General features: G+C 41.0%; 1 protein-coding gene across 1 annotated transcript in view; it reads right to left on the bottom strand.

The window, feature by feature from the left end:
- ARID1B (AT-rich interaction domain 1B) overlaps nt 1-23,377 on the bottom strand; it is a 326,604-nt gene that overhangs the window by 74,415 nt on the left and 228,812 nt on the right. The window contains 1 exon segment of the mRNA XM_066994218.1: nt 9,599-9,688. Coding sequence (XP_066850319.1) covers nt 9,599-9,688 — 90 coding nt within the window.

Genomic DNA, 23,377 nt, shown 5'->3' with positions numbered 1-23,377 from the left:
TGCTCAGGAATATCACAGCTAGTCTGCAACTCTCCCTGGCTTGCCCATCTCCGATGGCAAGTCTCAGGTGGCACCTCAGCTGAGGAGGTCTTTGGACTGGTGAACCATTATCGGGGTTTTTGCCCAGCCCAGTCATCACCTCAGAGCACCCCGAGGAAACCACCCAGCAGAACAAAATCAAACACTAACAGAGAGTTTCAGTAATTGAAAGAGTTTGTTACTGTTGCATGAACCCGAGATACCAGGACCCTAAGTATGAAACCAGGTTGTCTGCACAGACAGGTGGTGGTATCACCATGAACGCCTTCTAACAGTGTGGTCAGCACCGAAATGGCTCATTAAAAAGGTCACAGTGAGGGATACTTAGATATTGGGAAAAAAAAAATCTAAGCTGCCAGAAATTTTATACAAGACTAAACAAATAACAGTAATGAATAACCTGGGGAAGGTCTGACCCATCTACCAGAATGCAGCCCAAGTAAATCCAGTGAAACCATGTAGGTGGCATAAGAGAACTGGCCTCCACAGTCACAAGATTTCTTCACATTACAGGTGATGTACTTTTCTCAGCTCTTATTTCATTTTCTTGAGGATAGCCTTATGAAAATATGCCCAGCTGGACTGGTGACAGTATATACAAAACCTATATTTGTCATGAATGGAACATACAGCTTAGTAATATATACAACAAGGTGATGGCTTGGTGAGCCCAAATAGATCAGCTTCTGGAGTGTAAACCTCATTTAGATGATGTAAATACTAATTCTCAATGTTTCTGTCCAGTTAATAGGCTGGTAAAAAAAAAAAAATCCAATAAAACACCTTCACAAACAGATGGCAAACAAGATTCTGATCCATATTTAGCACAGCTAAGTTACAGCACTGCGCCAATAAAATATCTTTGGATGCATTTGGTATGAGCCTGTTAGATGTGTCCCGAGCAGCAACAATGACATGGGTAATACACAGGCAGTGACTACACTAGAGCTCTGCTAATATCCCTGCTACTGAGTGAACACTTCTGCTGAGAAGCAACTCGTACAACTGAAGGGTAGCAGCATGAAAGAATGCACTGAGACCACTGACACTGGAGAAATTAAGAGGCTTATTCTTTAGTCTTTAAAGAAGGCTAATAATCTTCTCGATATATACATTTTTTACTTTTATAAAAGCTAAAAAAAATATATATTCCTCACTTCTTTCTCCAATCACAGTCTATTTTACAAAAAAAAAAGAAAAAAAAAGGAAAAAAAAACACCAAAAAAAAAGTTTTTTCTTTGTTGTTTCCCCATTAACTGCAAAAAAAAAAAAAAATTAATTTCTACATTGGGCAATTTCTTCACGAAACATAAAGCCTTTCCTTCTTCTCCAAGTGCACAGGGTGCTACTAAAAACATGCAAAGTTCTCTGGGCCAGAGTAACAGCAACATGGTTTCTCTTTTGTACCTGGACAATCCATTTTCATGTTGGCATCAGCTAATGTCTGCAGAATGACTGCCACATTTCTTCACACCCATTCAACGATGTTTCTTTGCGTACATAAAATAGCAGTTTTGGAAAACATCACTTTAGCAAAATTGGTGCTTCCTGCAAAGATCACTGAGGTATTTCTTCCTTTTCACAAAAAGATCAATGTTCTATTTAAGAAAAAGCACTGGATTGGTTTTATTTATTTTTAAAGTATTTTCTTATTATGCTTCATTATGTATCTTACAGACTCTTCACTGTGTATTTGTCTGACTGCTTCTCTTCACTATGTGAATAGCTTTGGGGAAGATGGAAACTAATGACCTAGCTAAGGTTTTAACCCAGACCCCCTGGTGTTTTACCAGCTGTGCTATTAGGTTAACTGGCTGAATCTCCCCTGCTTCCCTCTCTCTGATATTACAAAACCCTGTCTATGTATAGCATGCAATAATGTTTAAAATTTTCCCACCCCTAAACCTCCCTCAGCTACTGCCTAGCCTTGAAATTCATATAATCTATCACTGATAAATTAGAATCTGGGGAAGGATCAGACAGATTACCCATATGGTAGCTGGAGAAGAAATATCTAACCTTTTCCTAATGCAAACCTTGCCTAATGCTCTCTGATGTAAATTTTAAGTTCAGAGAAGGAAAGACATTTGCGGAGATGTTGATAAACAGACAGAGCAAAAACTCATTGCTCATCCACTGTCTTACACATAATTTGTTACTGTAACATGCCTTATGCACGATGCTTTTACTACAGCGCTTGGAAAATCAGGGTAATGGTGAATTGCAGTACGAAAGCAAACCCCCCTCACACCTCCCCAGCTGAAGCAAATCCTCAATTTCACTGGGTAGCTTGGGCTGCTGGAATTAATCTGAGCAGCAATGTGAAAAACCTGAGGAGCCTGCCTGCTTTATACAATCAACATTTGTCTAAGTTTCCCTAATAACATGCATACTTATGAAAATCACGGAGGAGAGCAAAGAAGGAACAGCATTTTTCAATGTGTAATGTGCAAGGCCTGCAGGCTTAATGGTCTAAATTTCAGGTTTGAAAAATTTAACCTCCCCAGAGACTTCTGTTCAAAGGTTCCATGGCTCAACTCAGATCTTCATTTTCATGAAGTAAATATATTGAATACCGTGAGATATATATGGATTTTGTGGACACGACTAAAATACATACAGTGTCTCATTTCTGTCTTGTATGCACGTAAAATAAATAATAGTATTTTTCAAAAATACAAAATCAGCATGTTGTCCTCAGTCCCAAATGTCTTCGTCTCGGTCTTATTTTATCATGAGTTATGATTTGACTGATTCTTCCCTTCCTTGATTTGCAGCTGTTCCCTGACGAGTGTTTATTCTGCAGCCTTTTGGGATCCTTTGGGATGAAAAGAACTATCTAGTGTTAGCTATTAATACACACATTATTATATAGATTTCAGCTCACTGCCCTACATATGAACTTAAAAAGACATAAAGGACCTTAGATCCGAAGTTCTTTATTTTTAGAGAAGCTTCATAAAAAGGTTAACCCAGGTGCCGAGGGAGCAGGGCGTCCTTGAAGCAATGATGCTGTTACGCAGGCAGAGCACAGGTGGCTCGGAGTTTTATAGGCCATGATGGGAGGCTGTCCCAGGGACCGGGACGGTGCTCACAGCTTTGCAGTGAGCCTGGCGGCAGGAACATCGAGTGATGCTTTGTCAAGTTCTTCATCGATGGCGGCTTGTGGCTTACTTCACTCCCTGAGCCCAGGGGCAGGGAATCTGAAGTCTGTCTAATGAAGTCAGTGGAAACTTTTCTATTGAGAAGTCTCTGTGCTGGCAACTATATAAACTCTCTCAGAATAATTCAATTCTACTCCCTAATCTCAAAAAGAGAATCCCCAATTTAGTTTAAAAAATGAAATAAAGATTCATCCCCAAGTATAACAAGATTTAACGTCAGCAAGAAGAAAGCAATGACCAGCTGCTAGTATACAGAATTTACTTGGGAGACCTGACTCCAGGTTTTGAATGTACAGATATTATTATCTACTTCAAATCCTACTTCTGCAGGTTTGCCCTCTCCCAGAGTGCCTTATCACATGCAAATCGTACCCTGTCCTCTTGCAGACAGCTGGCACTGCTGCATATTTAGTGCACACCACAACTAATCAGATCAACCTAAAGCTGACTCTGGCTGGTATATGTCTGAAATCCAAGTACAGCCTGCAGCCAACATCCTGAGATGGCGACTGATTCCTTTAAGAATTAACCTGGTTTGGCACAGCAGTATCATTCCAAATACGTTCCAAGCCAGAAGAGCAAGCCTTCCTTCAACGCATGACAGAAAAACAGGCACAAAACTCTTCTCTCCCGCAGCTCTGTGTGAGAACCAGTAACCTGTGATCCCAAAGATCTTGATTCATCATTGTAAGGCACGCACATTGCACAGCAAAAGCTTACGTCGGTGTATGATGCAGTACACTACAACAGGTACAAAAATGGGGCCTTTGGATGCTACTGCAACAAAAACAGCAAAGAAGTGTGTTTACATTAAAAAAGCAACAAACAACAGCCCTGCTCATCAGACCAACACATTTCAAATGAAAGGAAGATTAAATTACTTTTTTATATCTAAGTTAAAGCATCAGGACTTTTTCAGTCAATTTAAAAAAAATAAATTTTCAATCAATTAAAAAAAACAGTTAAAAAAAAAGATGGACTGATGCTTTTGAAGACTGCTGATAAATTTAATGCTTACTGAAGTGAGAAACTAACGTAACTTTTTGAGTCAAGGAGAAGTTCAGTGCGTGGCTCCATGCATGGCCCTGCCTTCACATACAGATCAACTCTGTATGTTCCTGCGCATCCTTCAGAAGAAGTGGGGATGGGAGTGCTGATATGGTCTGTCACATCACTTGTGATGAAAGAGATGTTTTACATGGCTAACCTTGTAATGGAATAATTCCCTCAAAAGACATGTGACATCTTCAACTACAGCCTACTTTTTCTCCTTACACGAAGCAGTTTTCTGGCTGTTGAGGGCACAATTCATCTAACCCCGGTTTTGTGGGCTTGAAGATTTTTCTCCCAGCCTGGCATGGTGTTCCTGTATACCAGCTGGAGCTTAGCTCCTCTGTACTGACCCACTTGGAGAATACTATGTGCAGAAGAGGCACTCAAACATACCTGTGGCTTTGCACTCAGTGCATGTCTCAAGCATCTTTCCTTAAGAGCCTGAAACACTTCAGTCTACATCAAGTAAACTTATTACCAAGTCTGATTTAACCTTAAGTGGTGTCATCGTTAACATGGCAAGCAGAAGAATTTTAATGACAAGAATCATTTTATTCTGTAGCTCCTCAGTGCTCTGAATAGATCCCAAATCCCCAAATGAGAGCAAAAAATGTATTCACAGGGAAAAAGTCTTTTTAAGATCTAAAAGCAAACTATAGTATCTTTTTTGTTGCAATAAGAATTCTTTGATCTATTTTCTTCCTTCTAGTTTCCTTTTTTTTTTTTTTAAGAAGAAAATAGATTTCAGGGAAAAGAATCTCTACCATCAAATGTCAGTATTAAACCATAAATCTGATCAGAAATCGTAGGAGCAAAATATCAGATTGGTATTCTGTGTCGTCAATGCAGGAAAAAACATTTATATTTTGCTAGATATATGACAGTGAAATTTATGTGATGACCGTGTACAAATAAGCATGCCCACAAAACAGTTCAAAGGGATAAAAATACCTGTATGAAATCTAATGTGCAAATTAGGAAATTGTAGTTAGAGAAATTCAGTTGCTACTTAGTGTTTATAGGGAAGCACAAAGAGAACATCAAAATGCCTGATCACATCCCATCTGTTACTACCTCTTGCTGGATAACATCTTGGCTGCCAAAAAAGCTATTTAAATTTACTATATTGCAGCTACTGATAAATATCACTTCTGTGAAGATATAACGCTAAATAAGGTCTAGATCTGAAGATAAAGCTTACAAGCACTTGTGTCAAAAAGATCCCAATTTTGCTTAGTATAACACCTGTACTCCCACAAGCCTGTTCTTACTCCTTGTCCCTGTTTGTGGTATGTTTTCACAGAGCATATAACTGTACAACAATCCTCAACAGCTAGATCGTGTCAACAGCAGAAAGAAATAAACAGCCAGAATGGAAAGGATGACAAAAAGAAAAAAAAAAAGAAAAAGAAAAAAAGGAAAAAGAAAAAATAGAAAAAAGAAAAGGTACTGGGAGAAGGTGATAGAGAAGAGGAAGGCTACTATTCAACAATTTTGGAGGTGCTTACTCCGGGCACTTTCCACACAGATCTGACAGGCACAGAATGGTGCCATGAAAATGCCTCCAGCTACAGAATACATTTTCCAGCACATCACAGCAGCTGCAACGCCATCAATTCTGCTTGCAATCCATGTCCAAACAGAAAAGTTCTCAGTGGTCCTATTTCAGCATATCTCAAGGACTAATTAAATCCTCATTACTATCTTCTAATTATTCCAGTGCTCTGGGATTTCACTGAGCAAGTCCCCAATGGTGCATTAGATGAAAAGGGTTAAATAACCTGTGTTGATTTTGAGGCTCCAGATCTATTTCAGACCTTTAGCATATCATCAGCATTATCATGAATATTTAACTACATACCGCTGTGAAAATTATAAGGGGAAAACAATTAAAGATTTTTTAAAAATTAATTCTGACCCATATACATTTGCACTAATAAATAAGGCTTCTGTAAGTATCCCCATTATGAGGGTGCTTGCTGGAGTAATAACACGAAGTCATTAACTGTTTCCATTAAATTCAATGGTTTTCAGGAGCTCCCAATTCACTATTTTAATACGAGATTGAAACTGGACGTGTGGATACCCAACTTGAAAAGCATGAAAAATATTACTTAAAATTGGTATGTTTTCTACGCTTTTTCAAAATTAGGTAAGGAACCATTCATTTCTCCCAGAGTGAAAGTGTCTGTTTCAGCATTATTGTGACACGTTCTCTCCTATTAGTGTTTACATACGTGAATATCCATACACACATCTCCTAATGGACATCTCCCTTAGGTTGCAAAAGTAAGAGTGGGAGTATAAACTAAAGGCCAGGATAGAAGACTTCCTTTTCACACTTCAGGAAACTAGCTCAGGGGGTTAATTTGGATATGCTGGTTTCTATTTCATCCATACAGACACTTTCTGGCCCACGGAGCAGTTTTGGCTACTGAGCACATCCTCAAAGTGCAGCTTCCAAAACTTCAACAGATCAGGTAGGTTGGTACAGTTGAGAATAGGGAACCTAAGTCCCTGTACTTCAAGTATTCGCCAAATGGGTACCACAGCTGAGGTATTGCTGCTTCCCTACTTCTAGAGGCTGACGTAACTAAAATTTATAAATACAAAAAATAAAAAATCTCCTTTTGGTCACAGTAAAGAAAAACCTGGAGTAGCTATATGAGAAACAAAGAGCAAAACATGGATCCCTCCCAGCAGTAAGTTTCAATGACTAGCTTCAACAGCCACGACTACATTTTCACATGCTCATATGTTCATTTTCACGTGCTTTTCATATGCTCATTGCTTCATACTGCACTGTATGACAGGGATGTATAGCCTTAGGCAGGCAAACATAAGAAGTCCCAGCTGGGTGCTGAGTAACGACGTAAAGTAGGATAAAATATAATCAAACACTTCAATAATAAAGATGTGTAAACTTAATGGTTCAAGGTAGTGGTTTAGCATCCAGAAGTGCTACAGTTCAGACTCCACCTGATAATCAAATTTTACAATATCTGATAGATAACATTTTTTTATTCCAAGCATTGAGAGCAAGGGATTCTCTTCAGGAAACTGTTAGCAGCCTGTTGTTCATTCAATTATCTCTCTAAATAAGGAAAGAAATGTTATACAAAGTACTAAAACAAATAACTTTACCTTATCCTATGAAGGGTCTCTAGGCTTTTTGTTTTCATTTTTTTCCTTTTTTTTTTTTTGGTAGAAAGTGCATCAGTAAGCCATGAGTTTAAATTACTGTAACAGATGCCTATGGATCAGGTGTCCTTAGCAGCAACGATTTTCTGCTCAGGTTTTTATCAGTAAATGACAAGCACCTTCCCTTTGAGTCCCCATTACTCCCCCTCTTTCCTGTCTTCAAGTTCAGTGGAAACCAGTTCAAGCAAGCAAAGGAATCAACTAATGTAACAGCCTTTTTAAAAGGTGAAGTTTTCCATTTCAAAGGAGCCTCTAATCAATGACAGGGCGCAAAAGGGAATGCACGCATGTTTATGCACGTATAGCGCAGACTTTAGAGAAGCTTTGGGGAACACGTTCTGCAAAATCAATATGACCTAGCTAGTTACAAATTTCATATCTTCTGCATGAAACAAATGAACTTCTTGTACAAGATGGGTCACAAGGATCATGCATATTGCACCAGATTCTACATATGAAATGTGAAAAAATTGTGTTAACATTCCCAAACACATTTCCTCTAAGAACATGCCCACAATTATTCCCCCCATAGATGAAGAACAACACTACATCAACCTGTAAATTTTATTTTCCTTGCTGTTATATACTTGTTTGACTTCCCAGTTTTAGTAGCTGTCTTCTTAATTTTACTTCTGCATGCCTCTCTGTCTCCCCTGACCATACACTGACACCCGGTTTTGTTCTGTAAGAACAGTCAAAAGGTTCAACCAAACTGTACAGCTCAGTCAGATCCACCTAACTCATCCCCCAAAGCCAGGTGAGGAACACACACTGCAGAAACACTTATTACTGAGCAGTGCCACATTTAGTGCCAAGACCCAATCATGCCAAGAAACGCACACATCTTTTGGAGATGCTTGGGTCTTCAAAGCCTCAACCTGATGCACTCCCACTGTCTTGTGACATTCTGTCCTACAAAACATAACACTTTTGTATCGGGTAATGAGGCCACTCTTCTTCACCAAGCACGTACGTTACTCTAAAACACATTTTAAGGGAAAGTAAGTCCCTGCACTAACTATGTATGAAGAATGACCTGCAAAGGAAATAAAATAAATGAGTTGAATGTGGAATTTTCTATTTAATGTTCTCATTAATCAGCATTCCTGGAGGAGGTGACATCCAACACAGAAAAATAGCAAAAATTAGGACTCTTTCCTCCTCTTTGTGAATCCTCTTCATTTCTCCTGGATGCTGTCCCAGAAATTTGTCATTCTGTGAGTTCAACTTGTTTCACTGTGAGAAAACTTCTAGTATTTATGGTATCCCCATATGGTGCTACTTGGAATATTTCTGGTAGCAAGACATTTTAGGAGGGGCATTTCATAAATAACTCCATGTTTATCACAGTTATCATGTGTCTGTTTTGCAAGCTTGTTGCTGGCACATGTTAACCACTGCATGGACAGGATGCCCGGTTTACAGCAGTTGATCATATGGCCTTGTGAGAAGGCTGTAATAATTCTTTTTTTTGTGAGCTAGGGAGGAAGGAGGCAAAAGGAAAAGGGCTTAACGTTTACAAACAGTAACGTTAAGAAAAAATATTTCTCCATTTATTTTGGTGAGCGCTTGCTAGGAAGCAATGTTTTAGAACAGTGCTGCTGCCTGAAAGGTTTTTCCTTGTAGAATTTCCAAATCTTCGAACTATTTGACCTAAATAGTTCATTTCCCTTTATATTTAAAGATATTTTTATTTCTAGAACTGGCTAGAGCACTAGCTATCGTGTCCGTGCAAAGACATCAGAGACGAGAATTCTAAGAACAGTATCAAAACTACAGTGCTTGCAGCTACTAAAATTTCTATAGTACTTTCTATAGATCTCCATCCCAAGACAGACAACAAAAAGTTGAATTTTCTGGGACATAAATCAATCATTTACAGAAAACTACTTTTATACTCTGGGTATTCACCGTATTTTAAAAAGACCTTGTTTCCAGTTATGTTTTGGTAAAACCTGCTATTCAATTGCTCTTTCCCCAGAGAAGGAAACCCCCAGAGCCTTTTAAAATAAGGATCGTCATTATTTTCTCTGGGAAAAGGAAAAATAAAATACCAGGAAATCTCACATTACTAATGTGCAACTTAAAATGAAGACTGAACTCGGCACCAACTATAAAAAAGACCCAAACACCTAACAAACCTCGGTCCTGTGGCATTGGTGACTGGCTCAAAGCAGGGTGGGAGCTGGATTCTGACTGGCTGCCAGGAGGCTGCGGTGGCATCTGACTGCCTGTAACACACAGAGAAGAAAGGGAAAATAGACTTGCTTTTAACATTGCAATGCACAAAACCAAGCCTTGCTGCATTTTTAAACCACTTAACATCAAAGAAAGTACCAGCTGTATAAGTTAAAAACATAGCTCAACAGGTTCAGCTTTTTTCATTTTTTTTTCTTCATTTTTTGCTTTGGAAACCCACGGAGGAAAGATGCATAAACATATTTAGCAACAGGCATGGCGGAATGTACAATTTTGTACTGAGCGAGTTCCCAACCTCACCGACATGATCCAATTTATAGCTGCAAATCTCCTGACACATATTTCTGTTAGAGAGTTTAACAAAATCCAAGTCTGCTGAACAATAGGGCTCATCCTGCTGAGCTTAAACTGGCCTCCAGCCAGGCAGACATGGCCCACTGCCAGCAATATTACCAACGAAAAATTCAGTCAATACAAAAATGACTAACAACAATAAAAAGTATTTCAATGAATCAGTGGTTTTAATGTTATTTGAATGTCCACACAGAACATGGGAATAAAGAGTAATACGTAGGTGTGCATGGTAAACGTGAAGCATGTTTGAAAGGGAGCAGACAGAAAAGGGGTATTATTCAAATAAGGCAAAGGGAAGATATTTGCTTACTGAAATATCCATCCAGAACAGACAGGCTCATTTCTATGGCCTTGTTCAAAGACACCCCCAGTTTACCCACAGCTGTCTACCCACCCAAAGAGGAAGAATGGCACACACAATGCTGCCTGTGAGGCTTAGGACACTAAATCTTCCCTTTCAATAGTGCTACGCAGTGCTCGAAGCAGGTGCTCATTGAAGTCCCTTCTCTGGGCCACAATTCAACGCCGCGTCCAGCACAGGGCCCTCGCCACCCCCATTGCACTGCTACAGCACGGCAGCGGCTTCGCACCCCATAGGAGGAAGAAGACCAAGAGCTGGGCATCTCCTGGCCTCCTGGTCGCTGCTGGTTTGAGTCGCCTCTGCTCTCGACAGCCATAGCAGCTTGAAGACCACCTCAGGTTAGGCAGCAAGTATGTATTTTAAGCACTTAGCCACTGCAGTGACGAGCACGGTATAAATAGCAGCAGACAGATTTATATCCCTCATCCTCAGAAACTGCTCAGATTGTTTTCCGTTTAAAAGAAATGGAAAGAATAAAAACACATGAAATAGATTTGTGCCTGCTGAGAATCATTTCCTCGTGCTTAGCAGTCACCCTTTTTTAATGGCTGAGGCGAGGATCCTGTGGCTATTTCTGGAGCTGGGAGCAGAGCTGAAGGAGAGCCAGCAGGGGTTGCTCTTTCTTTAGAGCTACGAAGTGCCCAAAGCTGGAAATAAAACTGAGGAAAGGGGATGTGCCTGCCCTGCCCTTCCCTGCCCTGCCGCTTCCCGGCCTCAGAGCCACCAGCTATGGCGGGCCTGTGCACTGGAGCCAAAGCAATGAGAGAACTGCAATGAACAAAAGGAAAAACCATAAAACGTAGGGTGTGACCACCTCCTAACTACTCAGCTGAGGTGCCTGTGTGCTAGGAAGCATGACTGGCAACACGAGCATGAGCGGCTGTGACAACGGTCTCAGAGACGCAGACGCTGGGCTGGAGGCCCAACGATGCCACTCGGCGCCCGCAGCTCTGGGATCCACGGCCTGGCCGGGAGCCCCAGGGCGTGTGACCGAACACACTGACTTGTGTTGATGCCACTCATGGGCAGGCTGTGGCAACAGTACGTGCCTGCACTGTACTGAACACCTTCTGCTTGACAGAAAGGATTCGGTGGCTTGAACTGCAAACAAGCAGTAGCGCCATGCTAACACGGCGAGCTGCCACTGCCACCGCGCATGCCCGAGGCACCGCTATCAGACAGAGTGCTTCCAGTAAATCTTCTTCTTTGTTTTTTGTTTTTTGTTTTTTTTTTTTCTCCTGAAAACCATCTAAGATTTTTCAAAATACTTAATAGTAGAGGCAGAGGTACTCCTGATTGCACCCCACAGCTCCCAGTGGGACCCCCACCAGGTGGAGGCTTGGCAAACTTTAAGAGACATTAATATTGCACGGAAGATCTGTACTAGGCAACATATTTTGACTACATTTATAGCAGGTCTCTAACTTTTTACATTGATAATAAGTTCAGTTATCTGGCAGAAGCCTTATCCTGCACATGCAGATGTGCAAGCACAGACAGGGAAAGTCAAACTCTAGAACTGAGCATATACGACATGTTACAAAGAAATCATTTTCATCTGCATCCTTTGGGAATCCAACCTCAGGAGTTTTGCAACTTCACTGAAAATGTTTATAACCTCTGTAAACATTAATGCTATTTTAGTTCACTTTTTAAAGTCTGCATTCTGTTTGTTTGTTTGTTTTTTGGTATTGAAAGAAACTGGAAACCAAAGTTGTTGTTTCACACAAGAAAACAATTTCATAAATGAGACAACCAACTCTACACACATTCAAACAAGGAATGAATTTGCAACAGAAGTGGCCATTATGTTAATTATCACTGGGTACTACAAATTATCCAGGTGCTGGACACACGGAGTACTGCACAAAAATATTTTCAGTTGGCCTGTCATTTTATCCTTAGAAGTGATCTGAAAGCTAAAAGGAAGTTAAGCACCCAAATACCTTTGAAGGCTTGAACTGAACTCTTAATTTGGGTATCTAACTGCTATTGATTGGGAGTGGATGACGGGACTTTTAAAAACCTTTGAAGATCCTGTCTGCCATGCTTTCAAAGTTCCTTTGTCAAGAAAAGAAATGACCTTAAAGATTTTTTATTTCCTTCCTTTAAATGATATTAATCCTTCTCCCTTTCAGCCAGTATAGTAGCTGGTGTTCTTGGAAGCTACTTTAAATTATACATGAACAGACTTCTGTATTTTATTAGGGAAGGAAAACTTCTACAAAAGAAAACAATCTATTTTCTTTTTAAACATCATTTCTACAGCTATGTAAGAGGAAAAAAAAAAACACAATTTTTTTCACTGACAGACTACTGCCTCTTTTGACCCAGTGGTACGCAGATGGAAGTTTAAACAGGAATGCCCTTTTCCCATGTTTTGTATAGTGTTGTTATCACACTGCTGAGATACTGTACCTGCCAAAACTTCTGCAAAGTAAACACTACTGATGTTTCACAATATTTTTCTTATGCAAAATCACAGCAAATACAATAATGCATGTTAAAAGGGTAGATAATGACACACTCATTCTTTCACCTAGATTTAACAGAGGAGCAAAATGATTTTAAAATGTATATAACTATCTTAAAATCAGTTGCTAAAACTACCAAAAGCAGCAGCATACTTTATACATTGTACTTTTTTTTTTAACAAAGTAAACTCAGTTGACGAGGTGAGAGAATTTGAACGACTTAATAACATAGTTATAAGCTGGTTTTCTATTTTAAAAATTATGTTAGAAATGCTTTTAAACATTTTGCATGAGACTCTGTAAATCTTTGCTTGAAATAGAAGAGTGCATTCATTGTACCTTTGGAAAAGGTGGTCTGAGAAAAGTACTAAACGATGATTGCATTATAACGGTAGCCATGAAATTTGCAGTTAAAGTGTAAAAAGTAAATTCCTTAGAGCCAACGTAGCAAGAAAGAGCAGACCTTTGATATCCTGCTGGGGAGGGGTCCTTACGATGAATTACTGCCCAAATCAGTAACGTTTTGAAACATGCTGAGGGCTCTCTGCTCCCATCAATGTAATGACACTGGAGGATGCTTGGTAGCAGTGCTCAGTACTGCTCTGGACAATACCTCACAGAATTGCGCCTGAACAATTGAATCAAGAAAGCACTTCAGTGATAACAGGTTCCCCCTGGGAAATTACTGGTTAAAGAGGGAAGGAGGGATATCAGTACAAGAATTTTAAGATGCGTAAGGAACTGGGAAATGGGGACCAGGGGGACTGATCACAGAAACAGACTGTGTTGAAAGGGGAACATCAGGCTGTAGGAAAGTCAGAAGTTAAAGATCTTGTGGGTCGTATTTGGGACAATTCTCAATCTATTTTAGGAATTAAGCACTAGGACTCTGTTAATCACATTGGTTAACTACTAAGTAGGGAAGCATAGTCAATAACACAGATGATCAAAAGGCTATCTAGGAAACTGGACCACCTTTTGTGCTGGAGTAACAAAAACGCAAAGATCTATACTTACGGACCAGAAAGAGGCCTTTTCTAACTGAAAAGCGATAGGATTATCAGTTATAAATGGGAAAAGGCAAGGAGGGAAAATCTGACTATATTTTTTGATAATTACAACTAACCATTTGCTGTCACCCTGAACCAAAAAACATACATATTATTAGGATGAATTAGGAGAATTATTTCCAGTGGAGGTAGGGAAACATACGCCACTGCTGATGTGCCATTGATGAGCCCTCATGAACACAAAATTAAAAAAAGCCTAATGCTAACTGGAATGGGAACTGAGAATGGCTATGAGCATGACATGACGGGAGACTGAAGGAGGGCATGTTAGTTAGCGTGGCAAAAAGTAAAGCTGCTATTTTGTGACATCTTTTTAAAAATGTATTTGCAGCTAAATATCAGGGAGGGAAGAGAGCACCATGTTTAGGATGATCATCAAACCATTACTGGAATTTGAAACAACTTCCTTTTAGGAATAATGAGGTCCAGGAAACCTAGTGAGTATTAAGATGAAACCTGATAAAATAATGGGATTATATCACAGTCAATGTGACAGTAAAGGCTCGCAGACCGGAAGGGACACTCGGTCTCAGATCCCTACATCAGAAATGAAAGATCATAAATAGGCTTCTGTATGGGATTGTTTTAAATGGGCTTTTCAGGAAATTGGAAGTGAGGTGCAAATGACCTCAAAGGAAAGAAGTTTTTCTATGGGCAGCGTAAAGGGAGACTGATCATGTGGTTTGTGTTATCTCTTTCATCTTACAGAGCCTGTGACCTCTAAAGAAGAAAGATTATTTTCTTCCTTAATTTATGCATTGTAACCAAGCTTCCTGTTGTATCATCAGTATTTTTAAAGTGACGTACTCATCTGAACAAAAACCAAGTGTTGCCTGCGTTTCCTCAAATTAAGACGCACGAAATATTAAAGTCTTCCTTGTATCCACATCGTAACAGATACTTTAAAAGGTCAGCAGCATGAACACCTTTTCAGATTTTCAGACCATATCTTGGCTATTCACACAGCCAGGGCCCCGCTGCACCACCCGGGAGGGAAATGCAGGCACCTGTGCTCGAACCAAGCCTGCTGGCTCCGCTCAGCACCGTGCAGCAGCTAACAACCCCTTGCTAGTGACAGCAGTGCTGGCAATCCGCTGCTGCCTTCTCACTCAGCCAGTTTCCACCTCTGTGACCTGGGAGCTCCATAGGAGCCTGGAGCCCTCCAGCCTTGGGGTGGTTTTGGCCGGTGGCTGCGTGCCTGCCTGAAGGTGAGACCGCAAGCGGCCGATTTGTTCCACTGCAGCAGCGCAAAGCGGCTGCAAGCGTGGAGATTGTCAACTTCAGCCAAATTTAGGGATGTTCCACATTGCAAAGTTATCGAAAATATTGTTGGGCCTGGCCCCGATTTTCCATATCGCCTCTTAAAACAAACGCATCATTCTCCAAAGACACCAGATTCACCAACATACATGAGTATCGCTCACAAGACATTTAAAATCATCAAAAGGTAAAAATATTCTCAAAGTACGTAATTCTGACTGCTAATCCTTAAAGGTTACACTACATGTTCTTCGTGTTTGTATTATATTCAACGTATCAAGGACTAGGTTCTGATCAAGTTCCATACAGGTAACCATAACTCAAGGGCTAAATCACTCTAAAATCTGTGTTAAAAAATATGCAACACTGAGTTACGGTGTCCCACAGAACCTTAACTCTTGACTTTTCTTCACACACATGCAACAGCATAAACATCTTTATTTCATGACCAGGAGCTACTTGTTTGACATGATATAACATTCAATTCTAAAACAAAGATGACACTGACAGGACGAGGTAGCTATTCAGTATCTTGTTTCATCCTCATTATTCAGCGTGTGGTCCCAAGGTATTACTTATGGAACACCATCCAAATGTCACCCTCGCTACAGAATAATTCATTGTATTATAGGCCATTTTCTTGTTAAAAAAAAAAAGGGGGGAGGGGAGAGAATTATGTGGCTGAAGCTGGTATCTGCCAAATTGGCCGTCCATGTTTTATTCCCAGGTTGTATAACCCCTGAGTAAGGTATGAAGACTATTAAGAAATACTCAGAAGTATAAAGTGAAATAATTGCTAGTACCACCTAAACTGACAATGGGCTGAGTGTCAAGTTGCAGGAAAGCAAATATTGCCCCGCAGGCAAAAGCTTTCTTTGCTTGGGAAGGAAAGGGAGCAGCACAGCCGCGGCAGGAGGCCCTGTTTCATCTACACCCCATCCAGCAGCCACCTCGGTGTTTGGACCGAAGTGAAGCACCGCAGCAGCATCACCGATTTTTTTTTATTTTTTTCCTGAGATTTTGGCAAGAAGCCCGAAGTCAGCTGTCAATAGAAAATTTCGAAAGGCTGCGACTCATCCAAATACGAATGGATTTTCAGCAGGCCACAGAGAGCACCTGTCTGCTTGACAACTATTATTCCTCTCCAGCAAATTTCGAAATCCTGCTGCAAACCAGGAAGGCACTAGAGCCCCTCAAAATTAAGGGCACGTCATTTATTTATTTATATAAGCGAAGGCGTAAGTCAGCCTAAACCTAGGGATCACTGCTTCCCTATCCTCAATAACACCCCTTCTAGCCCTGTAATTTCGCTTTACAGTTATGAGAAGTTTCATTTCGGGGGATCAAATTCTTTCGACTCCCACCTCTGCCTAACTCCGCGCTCATTTAATGCGTTATTTCCATGAAGCTCGGGAGAGTTCACAGCACACGCTATTTCTGCTGGAGGCCAATCCAGACTCGCGCAGCCCAGGATAGCAACCAGTTAAATCTTCTCTAATCCCTGCATTCAGAAATGGTGGCTCACGGAGGCTGGCACGCAGGAGCTGAATAGAAGCGGCAAGCTCGTATTTCTCTCACCAGGCCAAATTAATAAAAACAAAACCTGATTTCTCCTCCTCATTTTCCTATTCTTCCTCCTCCCCAATATTTTTCCTCTTTCAAACGCTTTTTTTTTTGTTTGAGAAGCTTAATGTTTGGCTGCCTTCTGAAGAAACGGGCACAGTGACAGATGAAAGACTGTATTCAGCGTATAATTCAGAATAGGAAAAAATCGACCGCTGTGCATTTAAGATTCTAACAACCTTGCAATTTTGTATAGCCGTTTTCCCCAACCCGTTCTTTTGAAGAAATCTGCTTTTATTCTGTTAATAACTAACCACAGTTGCAGCAGCATGGATCCGATTAGCGGTTCTTACGGTACAAAGGAGAAGGGGGGGAGGGCTGTGAACAGGGTTGCCAATTTGTCCACCTGGGTCCCCAGGAGAAAGATTAGATGAGGCGCTTGCTCCTTTTTTCCCCACTCGCTCACTGCTCCGCACTAGACAGACCTCTTCAAAGCTCAGCCACTGACTTCATTTTTTTTTTTCTTTTCTAAAGTCTCATTTAACCGCCCCGCCACATGTTTTGCACTCTGTGCCACCGCATCCCTCCAAAGCAACGGTGCAAATTGGGATGAGAGGGGGCTGGAGAGGCTGCGGCAGCAGCTCGCCCAGCCAGCGCATTCTCTCACACCTCCACAGTGCCTTTGAATTGCCTTTAGATTTTCTAAGCTGTATTTTCTGAAATCGGTGTAAAACAGCGAGAGAAGCGTCTGTGTTCTTCAGTGACTGATCCAAGCCCTGGAACCGCACCGTATTTCTTACGCTGTCCCTTTAAGCCTTTCATAAAAATGATAGCTTTGCTCGCGTTTAGACTGAAAGGCTGCATGGATTTAGTCATTCGTAATTACTTGGGACGTGACATTACATGTTTGTTAATGCAGAAAGCATATGCTTCAGCTAGAGGAAAAACATTCTCAACTTCTTTATAAAATGTCAGTTAACCAGAATATAAAACTGCTATTGATGCAAGTGCTAAATAACTAAAAGCTCTTAACAAAGGAGAGGGCAGTATTTCCTCATTATATTTTGCTCATTTCTTCCTCCCAGAATCGAAACCTACCCTGTCGCACACCTGAAACTTAAAGCACAAGGATTCCATTTAGGAAGTAAATCCAAGTTCCAAAAGAAAGAATTTTTCATTATCCATGCCCATTCTCTAGGCTTCATTTATTACTACAAGGAAAGTTTTTCTCTAAACTGTTCCTCGTTGTGTCTACCAGTTTTAAGAGCCTGAGAAGCACAAGAAACTTCCAGTATCTGCCACCTAACAGAAACCTTCAGTCCTGATTTTATTATTGCCAAATTTTAACAAAACCATGTATCAGCTTTCATTTATAATATTTCCGGTGTAAAATCATCCAAGATGCCAAAGAAATGGTAAACATGAAATAAAATTGCATTTTTTAATCCGTATTTCTTTTTTCTTTGATCCGTCTCCATGTAGGAATTGTTCCGAATCAATATTAATCATCAGGTGGCGTTAGCTCTGGTGGAGTTTCACTCCTCCCTGCTTCTGAGCCTCTCAAGTTTGGGCAGGTAGGTGGAAAGTGGAGCAGAGCTGATATGTGGCAACGAACTATTTTGCCTGTCCTGCCTGCTACTTCTTGCACTACTCCATCGCCTGTGATTAATAGGCATTTAAGTAGTAAAATGCGTGCGCTCTCATTAATCCTATCCTCAAAAGGAACAAACCCTTCTTAGACGATCTGTAGTTTCTCTTATTGCATTAAAATGCACGTTGCACAGCCGGCACAGTTCTCAGGGAAGAGGGGGAAATGGCGAGTTGCATGCAAAAAGGCTGAAAGCACCTGGAGGCAACCCAGCCTCCAACAAACACTTGGTGGGTCTGATCTTCCTGAAGACAAGATCTATCATGCCATATTTCATCTTGCCCAACAGCGATAAGCTCCTCAGCCTGGTGCAGAAGCAGAGCGGTTCCCCACGCGTTTTTCATCAGCTGGGAACTTTCCTCCGGGTCACTCCCTCCGCAAGGTCGCGCGGGCGGCACGCAGCCGCTCGCCCCGCCTGCCGCCCGCCGACACCGCTCCCGTGTCACTTGCTGTTTGGAAGGGGGAGGATCAATGTTAGCAACCCCTGGTTATATCATTTATAAACATGCAGATGTGGATTATTAAAGATTAATGCATTTTGGGATTGGTGTCGGCATTCCGTTTGTCTCATGCCGAAACCAATTCTGTTCTTCATTAGTCAACGACAACCCGCATCACCCTGTTGTGGAAGAAAAATCAAAGGTGCAAGCGTGAATTGAGAATAAGTGATGAAACTGATTACTAAGAAACTTAACGGCTGTAATCAATCAACACATCACAATAATTTGAGTCCACTGTTATCTGGGGATGGGGAGCAAACAGCAAAGCTCGCTGTCAGAGCCAGTTGCTCTCTCCTGTTTACTTTCTGAAAACCCACTTGGCAATTCCAACTCCGTACCTACCTACGGAGCAAACCTGCCAAAGAGCCGTCCGAAGCCTTCAACAGTTCAACCTGCATAAGCTCGGTCCCTCAGGAGGAGAGAGAATACCTTGCTTTTCATTATTTTGTTTTAAAAATGTTATCTGGAGGTAGTAGAAATGTTCTCTTTTTGAGGCTAAATGCCTGTTTTCTAGCTGAGCTAGAATTAATTCGAGCCACCTTTGCAATTATTCAGGTTCCTTCTTCTAAGGAGGGATGTAACACGTACCTGTCTAGTCAGTTCTGACACTAACCATGAAGTACGAAGGACGCTTTAAATATCTCTAATGGCAGTGATACACAGTCCACATTAACCCTGAAAAACTAACAGCCCACCCCATCACAGAAACAAGCCACTTACTACTTTCATGCTGCATTTTACCTGGGTATAACAGCCATCTTTCAACATCAACGAAAAACTTCCAGCGGGAACATGAGAGACTTCCCATTCACCGATCAATCACTGCTTAATATTGCAAAGGAGGAGGGAGTGAAAGACAACCTTTTAATTAATGATAATACACAAATTAATGCTCTATTTGCAACACAGAAAAAGAAGCAAAGAGGATCTGTGTTTGTGTAGGCAAATAAGAATGACAGGAAAAAAAATCAAACTTTCAAAAACAAATATACTCTATCTTAAATTTCTGGAAAAAAACCACAAGTGGGCTTCACAAAAAAAGAAATAAATGAACGGGTCAATGATTAAATGTAAACAGTAATAGTTCAATGACAGCCTTAAAGTATACAAACATATCTGTCAAATCTTGGCGGCTCTGGTAAGTCTATTTGAATTTTGCCATGTGAACCAGAGCACATGCATAATTATGCAAAGATTTTAATTGGATTTCGACAGTCGCCTTACTCCAGGTGGATTCGTACCAGCGCAGGGCTAGCGGTGAGTCACGGAGCTTCAAGAAGCGGCCTGCTGCACGCACGCTGCCAGGGCACGCTCATCAGCTGCTGCCCCAGACGTTTTGCAATGGCCAGGATGGCGAAAACAGGCCTGGCAGGAGTCCGGGGAGACAAATAATGAACGGGACAAAGCACGGCCAGGGGGAGGTGTGTGGATTTGTCTGTCTGGGGCAGGTTGACACGAAGGGTTTGTAGGGTGCTGGTTTACGTGAAGGGCTTGTAGGGTGCTGGATCAGCCTCTGTGCTGTGCTCGGTGGCCCCTGCAGGATGGCCAGCTGATGGGGCAGAAGCAGTCATCACCACTGTCTCATCTCACACTGCAATTAAAAGCCCAAACTGCACTGCCTGGCTGTGAAATGTAAATGGTGACAAACCAGATATTAAGCAAGTGAAAACACTACAAGCTGAAAAATAAAAACTGCCACTGAAAACCACCACCCAGGGCATGCTGGGTTTGGTGATATTTTTGGTTTGTTTCTTGTTTTTTTCTATCCGAAGCTTAACTCAGTGATGATGAAAAACAGCAGGTTGATGGCTCTGGAATATGAAACCCTCTATTGTAAAGAAAATACAACAGGAGGAACTTGAACAGCGTGTCTCTGTCTCATTTCATTTCCTGCACCTGTTCTGGGAAGACCACCTCTGCAGAGAAGGACACCTCCCTGATCTCTCCGACCAGCTTGCAAGGAAGAGAGCAGCTTTGCCAGTGCCTTCTGTAGCACGGGCTCTCCTCAGGAAAACAGACTGAGACTATTTGCTTATTTCATGATGCCCTGAGCCAACAGGTTGTTAATCAGCCGTGACCCAGGCTGAATTCTAATAGGTAACACAGGTTAGATGCTCCGTATCCTAGAATCAATGCCTCCAGACAGAGTGCTTAAAGCTTACCTGTTTTTCCTCTTAAAATAAAGAAAAACTCTATGTATTGTTCAAACCCTTCAAAAGAAAGGGTTTTAAATGATTGTTATGTGAAACATTCGTGTATTTCATTCGTAAGCATTCTAGATTTGCAAAACTGCTGAATAGATGTTTTGTGCACTAGTAGTGATTAAGAACATAGCTACGTCAATGGCATTTTGTGTCTTGTGTTTTTTTCTGGTCTCGATGCCAATGAACAGCATGCATCCTCCTTGCAACAAGCTGTTGCAAGGTTTTTGCCTCCGGAGAAGCCAAGGGGGAAATATTGATAGATGTATTAAAATAATCTTTCTAGACAGGGGGACCACGGCCATTTTAAAAGGATATAACCCTCATTCTTGTTTTGTAACTCTGTTAAGGTATCTGTAATGCTTCAACAAACAATACAGCATTGCAAATTCACTTTCATATGGTAGTCTTCTCTCCCTCAATGTTTGAGAAGGGTCCATGCTGTATAATGTACCCGTAGCTGTGGTCAATGAAGCAAGCATGTGGAACAGCTCCATGCCAAGCAAAAGATTTTTCCAAATTCTCGTTTAAAGCAAGATCAGTCTAATCGGCTTGTCTTGCTGCAACCATTTCTGGAAACATGACCATTATAAGGCTTCTCCTTTGATACAGCATGAAATAAAGCATTGTTCCTATTCCGATTTTTGCTTTAAAATGTCCTTTAAGACTTTAAGACAGATGAACCATTACTCATTTTTTATTCTCTCTCTCACTACTTACTTCATTAGCCTATCCAGCACACATTGATTAACATGCACACTGAGGCAAGAAGTCCTGGTACAGCCCTCTCAGGGCACCCCATTCCCCTTTTGCTCCTTTTTTTTTTGCCTGGAGTGCTATCGTAATTCTGTCCACGATAGGAAGGGAAGACCCCCTGGTCTGAAGAGAGCGGAGCTGGTCGCTGAACGGCACACATCCACTGCCTCATGTAAGAACCTGCGGGACTGTTAATCAGAGGAGGGTGCTCACCACTGGTCAGCATAAATCAAGGTGACTGACAGTACCATTCCTAAGTGAGAGAATCCACACATGGATTTCTTCCCGAAAACTGTAACTCCAGCTGTATTCAGGCTCCTTTGTGTAAGGAGACATCGATATAATTGTAATAGTAAGAACTACAGTGCAGCTGACGCTTAACAGAGTGAAAACAACCTTGTTTGTTCAGAAAGTAAATGTAATAAAAGCGAAAGTCAAAATACGGATCTATGTGAAAATACTTTTATATATTTCTAAAGACAGCATTTGTTATTTATTATTAGTATAGCATATTCTTATTTTCTGTACAAATAAAAACTGCTGCAGAGGTTTAAAAATAATATAATCTCTTAACTCATACAAAATCTGCTCATCCATCATGGGTTAAGGGATCCCTGGCCTATCAGCAATCTTCCACACAACTCTCAATATTAAAAATTTTTGCTGCTTGCACCACAAGGGAGAAAGAGCTGACAAAAGCCTTTGGCCGGTGAGATCAAAACTGGGGATGCTTGAGGGGGAGAAAGTGTAGTTTAGCTTATTTACATTTTTGCTTTGTTAGTAAACCGGAATGGTTGGAGCAGGAGGCATAAAAAAAAATAAAAAAAAAAATAAAAAGTGAAATTAACATCTACTAAATCTTCTGGCAACAGCAGTGCATTTTGATGATGTGCTGTGTCAGCTTCCACTAATGGTTTAGGGTTGAATCAGGCACAGTTCAAGACCTAAAGCAGTGCAGGGCATCGCATCTCATTTTTTGGAAGAACATGTACCCTAATTACAAAGATGGCTACAAAATAAAGAGACCGGGAATCCTGGCAAAGCAGAATAATGATCCACTTAATAGGAAATCAGAAGGCCATTTTACATCTTTAAAAATCATAAAAGAGTAAGATTTCAGTTCTGTAACAAAAATGTGTCTGAAAGAGAATTTTGAGAGAAAATGGTTAACAATCCTCTTTCAAAATTAAACACGGCAAAGTTGCTTTTTCTGCTCTTAGGGGTTAATCTCCCCGATCTATTCCAGTAACGTGCATGGAAACAAAGGCTGTATATGTGTGCCACTTACCACACGAAATATCTGTCCAGTATTTCAAAGAGTACAGGAAGGAAATGCCCACTGAGCTAGGGATGTGCCAAAGCCGGTGTTGCCTGTGCCAGTCCATTCCCATGAAATTCACAATGTGTGATAGAAAGCAATATGGGAAGGCAGATTTGCAGTGGGGTGGGGAAGCGGCTTAAACAGGCAGTGGAACCGAATCAGCCATTTGGGAGGTTTATTAAGGGGCTGCCTGTTTGTCTGCCCTTTTGATGT

Source organism: Anser cygnoides, chromosome 3 (genome assembly GCF_040182565.1).
Source record: "Anser cygnoides isolate HZ-2024a breed goose chromosome 3, Taihu_goose_T2T_genome, whole genome shotgun sequence".
Taxonomy (NCBI): Eukaryota; Metazoa; Chordata; class Aves; order Anseriformes; family Anatidae; genus Anser; species Anser cygnoides.
The sequence above is the reverse complement of the archived record's forward strand: the minus strand, read 5'-3'. Positions and strand labels throughout refer to the sequence as shown.